This window comes from Piliocolobus tephrosceles, chromosome 2 (assembly GCF_002776525.5).
Source record: "Piliocolobus tephrosceles isolate RC106 chromosome 2, ASM277652v3, whole genome shotgun sequence".
NCBI lineage: Eukaryota > Metazoa > Chordata > Mammalia > Primates > Cercopithecidae > Piliocolobus > Piliocolobus tephrosceles.
Window position 1 is genome coordinate 87188228 of NC_045435.1, and position 7284 is coordinate 87195511.

A 7284-nucleotide genomic window follows, 5' to 3' on the forward strand; every position below is an offset into this window, starting at 1 on the left:
GCAGGAGAATGGCGTAAACCTGGGAGGCGGAGCTTGCAGTGAGCTGAGATCCGGCCACTGCACTCCAGCCTGGGCGACAGAGCGAGACTCTGTCTCAAAAAAAAAAAAAAAGGAGTACTCTCTCACCTTATGTGATGCATTATTTCAGCCATTCAGACATTTCTTGAGTAGTAAAGCCATAGCCAGAAGGACTTTCCTGTCATCTCAGGCCTTGCCTAACACCCAGCATGGTGTCTTTTCCTGCCTACCAACTCAAAATACAGATTTGTCTCCATGGTTTCCACATTATAGCAGAAAATCTACTTAGTCTTGTATCTTCCTCTCTTGCCTGTATGCCTGGTGGAATGTTATTTAAGATTTGATTTCTTCTCTCCTGTCTGTCTGCTTTCTTTCCTAGTACAATGTTACTTATAATTAAACACTTTCATAAGTTACAAAGTTATTTTTGATTTGACATTTTGAATTATGCCACTTGGTTCAGTTCTAGTATCTGTTTTGTTTTTTTCCTAAATTGAGACAAGGTCTCCCTGCCTAGGATGGAGTGCACAATCTCTGCTTACTACAACCTCCGCCTCGCGGGCTCAAGCAGTCCTCCCACCTCAGTCTCCCAAGTAGCTGGGACTATAGGCGTGCACCACCACAGTCAGCTAATTTTTTTTTTTTTTTTTTGAGACGGACTTTCGCTCCTGTTGGCCAGGCTGGAGTGCAACGGCGCAATCTTGGCTCATTGCAACCTCCGCCTCCCGGGTTCAAGTGATTCTCCTGCCTCAGCCTCCTGAGTAGCTGGGATTACAGGCATGCTTCACCATGCCCGGGTAATTTTGTATTTTTAGTAGAGATGGAGGTTCTCCATGTTGGTCAGGCTGGTCTCGAACTTCCGACCTCAGGTGATCTGCCTACCTTGGCCTCCCAAAGTGCTGGGATTACAGGTGTGAGCTACCGCACCTGGCCCACACTCAGCTAATTTTTATTTTTTATTTATTTTTTTCTAGAGACGGAGGGAGGCTCGCTCTGTTGTCCAGGCTAGAGTGCTGGAGTGCAGTGGCGTGATCTCGGCTCACTGCAACCTCCACCTCTCGAGTTCAAGCAGTTCTCCTGCCTCAGCCTCCCGAGTAGCTGGGACTACAGGCGCACGCTGCCATGCCCGGCTATTTTCTTTTGTATTTTAATAGGGACGGGGTTTCACCATGTTGCCCAGGCTGGTCTCGAACTCCTGAGCTCAGGCAATCAGCCCACCTCGGCCTCCCAAAGTGCTGGGATTACAGGCGTGAGCTACTGTGTGTGGCCACACTCAGCTAATTTTTAAGGTTTTTTTGTAGAGATAGGCTCTCAGATTTTCAATATTGAGAAATTTCAACGTAAAATAATTTAAATATACTCTCATTTGAGCTTGATGCTCATAAAAGTAAATACTCGGCTGGGCACGGTGGCTCACGCCTGTAATCCCAGCACTTCAGGAGGCCAAGGCGGGCGGATCACAAGGTCAGGAGAACGAGACCATCCTGGCTAACACAGTGAAACCCTGTCTCTACTAAAAATACAAAAAATTAGCCAGGCATGGTGGCGGGTACCTGTAGCCCCAGCTACTTAAGAGGCTGAGGCAGGAGAAGGGTGTGAACCCAGGGGCGAAGCTTGCAGTGAGGCAAGATCGTGCCACTGCACTCCAGCTTGGGCAACAGAGTGAGACTCCGTCTCAAAAAAAAAAAAAGAGAAAAAACGTAAATCCTCCTGTGTTTTACTGTTTTAGACCGTCTGCCATTTCAGTGTACTATGGTAAGCGTCACTTTTTCTTAAAGTGGGTAGGGGGATTAACCTTGCATTCTTGTGGTTGTTTTTCCCATTACAGGTAGAGTTGGCTTTGTGGGACACAGCTGGGCAGGAAGATTATGATCGCCTGAGGCCCCTCTCCTACCCAGATACCGATGTTATACTGATGTGTTTTTCCATCGACAGCCCTGATAGTTTAGGTGAGTGGCCCTGCACCCTGATGTTTGTCATTGCCTATGTAACTGGTTGACATCTGGTTTCTGGGCATCAAGTGGCTGAAAAGCAGACATGAACTTCAGAGAAGCAATCATCAGTGGCCAGAGTCTTGGAGTTTGGGACTGTAGAGTATGGGCCTTGGGTCCCTTTCAGCCTAGGTTTCCCATGACTACTTTATTTAAAATGTATCCACCTAGGCAGGGCACGGTGGCTCACACCTATAATCCCTGCACTTTGGGAGGCCCAGACGGGTAGATCACCTGAGGGTCAGGAATTCGAGAACAGCCTGGCCAACATGGCGAAACCCTGTCTTTACTAAAAGTTAAAAAAAATTAGCCAGGCATGGTGGCACACAGCTGTAGTCCCAGGTGCTTGGAGGCTGAGTCAGGAGAATGGTTTGAACCTTGTAGGCGGAGATTGCAGTGAACCGAGATTATGGCACTGCATTCCAGACTAAGCAACAGAGCAAGACTCCATCTCAAAAATAATAATAATTATTATTATTACTAAATAATATTAAATGTTATTTAAAAATGTAACTGCCTTGTAAACTAGATGAGTAAACTAGATGAATTCCAAATACAAAGATGAATAAACTAAGGCCGGGTGTGATGGCTGATGCCTATAATCCTAGCACTTTTGGAGGCCAAGATTGGCAGATCACTTGAGGTCACGAGTTCAAGACCAGCCTAGGCAACATGGTGAACCCGTCTCTACTAAAATACAAAAACTAGCTGGGTGTGGTGGTGTGCGCCTGTAATCCCAGCTCCTCCAGGGGCTGAGGCAGGAGAATCACTTGAGCACTTGAGCCTGGGAAGCGGAAGTTGCAGTGAGCTAAGATCGGGCCACCACACTCCAGACTCTGTCTCCCAAAAAAAAAGTAAACCAGATGAGTTCCAAATGTAAAGCCATCTCTTTTGGGGAAAAGACTTTTTTTCTTTTTTTTGGTTGCCCTGGCTTAACCTTTTTCTGAAGTGTCTTAACTAACTGATAGAAGCTTGAATGTGATCATTTCATCAGCCTAAACACAGCCACATAATTCAGAAGTCAGTATTCTTTTTTTTTTCTTTTTTTTTTGAGAGGGAGTCTCGCTTTGTCGCCCAGGCTGGAGGGCAGTGGCACGATCTTGGCTCACTGCAACCTCCACCTCCCTGATTCAAGGAATTCCCCTGCCTCAGCCTCCCAGTAGCTGGGATTACAGGAACGCACTACCATGCGCGGTTAGTTTTTTTGTTTTGTTTTGTTTTGTTTGAGACGGAGTTTTGCTCTGGTTGCCCAGGCTGGAGTGCAATGGCACAATCTCAGCTCACCACAACCTCTGCCTCCCAGGTTCAAGCGATTCTCCAGCCTCAGCCTCCTGAGTAGCTGGGATTGCAGGCATGCAAGACACCAAGTCCGGCTAATTCTGCATTTTTAGAAGAGATGGGGTTTCTCCATGTTGGTCATGCTGGTCTCCAACTCCCGACCTCAAGTGGTCCGCCTGCCCTGGCCTCCCAAAGTGCTGGGATTACAGGAGTGAGGCACCGTGCCCGGCAATTTTTGTGTTTTTTAATAGAGATGGGGTTTCACTATGTTGGCCAGACTGGTCTCGAACTCCTGACCTCAGGCGATCTGCCTGCCTGAGAGTAAACTAAGTTTTTGTATGTTTTTGTGGAGATGGGGTTTTTGATTTTTTTGAGACAGAGTCTCACTCTGTTGCCCAGGCTGGAGTGAGTATAGTGGCACAATCTTGACTCACCACAACCTCCACCTCCTGGGTTCAAATGATTCTCCTGCCTCAGCCTCCCGAGTAACTGAGACTACAGGTGCGTGCCACTGCGCCTGGCTAATTTTTGTAGTTGTAGTAGAGATGAGGTTTCGCCATGTTGGCCAGGCTGGTCTCGAACTCCTGACCTCTGGTGATCCACCCACCTCAGCCTCCCAAAGTGCTGGGCTTATAGACGTGAGCCACCGTGCTAGCCGGAGATGGGGTTTAGCCATGTTGCACAGGCTGTTCTTGAGCTCCTAGGCCCAAGCTGTCTACTTGCCTCAGCCTCTTAAAAGTGCTGGGATTACAAGTGGGAGTCACACACCCAGCCTCTTTTGGTTATTTTAAAAAGTCACTCTTTTTTTTTTTGAGATGGAGTCTTGCTCTGCCATCCAGTGGTGCAGTGGCGCGATCTCAGCTTACTGAAAACTCTGCTTCCCGGGTTCATGCCATTCTCCTGCCTCAGCCTCCCGAGTAGCTGGGACTACAGGCACCTACCACCACGTCCGGCTAATTTTTTGTATTTTTAGTAGACACGGGGTTTCACCGTGTTAGCCAGGATGGTCCTTATCTCCTGACCTCGTGATTTGCCTGCCTCAGCCTCCCAAAGTGCCGGGATTATAGGCGTGAGCCACCACGCCCGGCCAAAAGTCTTGAGCCATTTGAAATGCCAGTAAATCACATAGGGTAGAAGTTATGCTGAGAGTCCATGAACAAGTTAGAAAAGGAGCATATAGACCCTGGGTCAGCTGCTGCCCTAGAGTGGGCACCCCTTCTGTAAGCTGTGTCAGAATCATCTACCAGCAGTAACGGATGTCCTGTAACGTGCCTGCCTTTGTGGGGCAGGAAGTACCCCCGTGAAGCTACCTTGTGTTGTGGATCTTTTGCTCCTCCAGAGCCCGCCCTTGGGCCCCACCTACAGAGATGCTCAGCACCATTCTTGGCTGTACTGAGAAAAAGCTGGTGGTTCTCTGTTTAAAGGAAAGGGATTATATTTGCCCTCTTTTATGGTTTTGAAACTAGTGGGTTTCATTAAATGTCTAGCATTCTTCTGAAGCCGCAAAGAAAGTGTCTCTGAATTTCACTGAGGTTCTTGGAAAGTCTTCAAGATAGAATTGTATGTATCCCCAAATTCTCTACATTTTTTTTTTCAGAAAACATCCCAGAAAAGTGGACCCCGGAAGTCAAGCATTTCTGTCCCAACGTGCCCATCATCCTGGTTGGGAATAAGAAGGATCTTCGGAATGATGAGCACACAAGGCGGGAGCTAGCCAAGATGAAGCAGGCATGATCTGGGGCAGGACTGTCTTGTAGTATTCTTGAACTATGGCCCCAAGGTTGGAGGTTTGGGGAGCCCAGCAGAAACCTTCACAGGCCAGGTTGAGGCTCAGAAGCCCCTCTGTGGCCCTCTGACCCTCATTGATTGGGATCTTCACAAAAGATCCCTAAAATAGTTCACTAGTCCTGTGAGATGGAATGTTTTTTATGAGGTAGTGCTATGCCCATAAGGACTGCTGGCCTGAGAATGAACCATTTCATCAGTAGCAAGTAGTCAGTGGCTCTAGATGTAGGAACTTTCTTTTTTTTGATATGGAGTCTCATTCTGTCACCCAGGCTGGAGTGCATTGGTGCAATCTCAGCTCACTGCAACCTCCGCCTCTGGGGTTCAAGCGATTCTTCTGCCTCAGACTCCCGAGTAGCTGGGCCTTACAGGCGCCCTCCACCATGCCTGGCAGGTTTTTTTTTTTTTTTTTTTTCCTTTAAGTAGAGATGGGAGTTTCACCATGTTGGCCAGGCTGGTCTTGAACTCCTGACCTCAAGTGATCTGCCTGTTTTTGCCTCCCAAAGTGCAGGGATTACAGGTGTGAGTCACTGTGCCTGGCGTCTGTTAGACCCTTTACTTTTATTCTTTGAGACGCAGTTTTGCTTTTGTTGCCCAGGCTGGAGTGCAATGGTGCTATCTCGGCTCACTGCAACCTCTTCCTCCCAGGTTTAAGCGATTCTCCTGCCTCAGCCTCCCAAGTAGCTGGGATTATAGGCATGTGCCACCACGCCCGGCTAATTTTTGTATTTTTAGTAGAGATGGGGTTTCTCCATGTTGGTCAGGCTGGTCTCAAACTCCCGATCTCAGGTGATCTGCCCGCCTTGACCTCCCAAAGTGCTGGGATTACAGGCATGGGCCACCACGCCTGGCCCTGTTAGACTCTTGATTGCCTTCCCCAGCTATTACTTTGGTACATGTGAGGCCAAAGATAAATTAGTGGCAACTGAAAGAGAAGGAAATCATGAAGGCTGGGAGTCCAGATAGAAAGCCCTAATGCCTTCCCTCTCTCCCACTCCCAGTGCCTTTTTAAAAGTGATGATGGATATGGCATCTTGGCCTCTTAGAAACCAGCTGATGTAATGGCAGGGCTTCCTCGCTGGAGAGGCACTGAGATCTTCAACCTAAGTTCTCTTACTCAGGTTTCTCTGTCTGAATGTCAAGGGTAGGCTGTATTTCCTTCAGGGCATTTAGTCCTGGATTGGTAGCTTAAGTAATTTTGCCCTTGATTGACTCCTTAACCTTCCAGGGCTCCTCTGACCTCTTCCCTCTTTGTACTTCCCAGTGAATATCATGTTCATTAGAGATTTTATGTTCGGTAGGGCGTAGTTACCATATGTCAGTTTTAAAATTTCGTAAGTTTAGCTTTTTTTTTTCCTTTTTCTTTTTTTTTTTTTTGAGGAGTCTCAGTCTGTTGCCGGGCTGGAGTGCTGTGGCACGATCTTGGCTCACCACAACCTCCGCCTCCCAGGTTCAAGCGATTCCCTTGCCTCAGCCTCCTGAGTAGCTGGGATTACAGGTGCCCGCCACCATGCCTGGCTAATTTTTTATATTTTAGTGAAGAAGTGTTTCACCATGTTGGCCAGGATGATCTTGATCTCCTGACCTCGTGATCTGCCCAGCTCAGCCTCCCAAAGTGCTGGGATTACAGGTATGATGAGCCACCGCACACAGCCAAGTTTAACAGCTTTTAAAAGTCTTTTTTTTTTTTTTTGGCCGGGTGCAGTGGCTTACGCCTGTAATCCCAGCACTTTGGGAGGTCAAGGTGGGTGGATCACCTGAGGTCGGGAGTTTGAGACCAACTTGGTCAACATGGTGAAACCCCTTCTCTACTAAAAATACAAAAATTAGCTGGGCGTGGTGGCAGGTGCCTGTAATCCCAGCTACTTGGGAGGCTGAGGCAGGAGAATCGCTTGAACCCAGGAGGCAGAAATTGCAGTGAGCCAAGATCGCACCATTGCACTCCAGCCTGGGGGCAAGAGTGAGACTTCATCTCAAAAAAAAAAAAAAGTCTTTTTTTGGTCGGGTGCGGTGGCTCATGCCTGTATTCCCAGCACTTTGGGAGGCCGAGGCGGGTGGATCACAGGGTCAGGAGGTTAAGACCATCCTGGCAAACACGGTGAAACCCCGTTTCTACTAAAAATACAAACAATTAGCCGGGTGTGGTGGTGGGCGCCTGTAGTCCCAGCTACTCGGGAGGCTAAGGCAGGAGAATGGTGTGAACCCGGGAGGC

The 7284-nt window shown here is 48.2% G+C and overlaps 1 protein-coding gene across 1 annotated transcript in view; it reads left to right on the forward strand.

The window, feature by feature from the left end:
• Nucleotides 1-7284, forward strand: part of RHOA (ras homolog family member A) — a 56670-nt gene that overhangs the window by 47569 nt on the left and 1817 nt on the right. The window contains exons 3-4 of the mRNA XM_023231813.1: nucleotides 1847-1967; nucleotides 4885-5015. Of these exons, the coding sequence (XP_023087581.1) occupies nucleotides 1847-1967; nucleotides 4885-5015 (252 nt within the window). The remainder of the gene's footprint in view (nucleotides 1-1846; nucleotides 1968-4884; nucleotides 5016-7284) is intronic.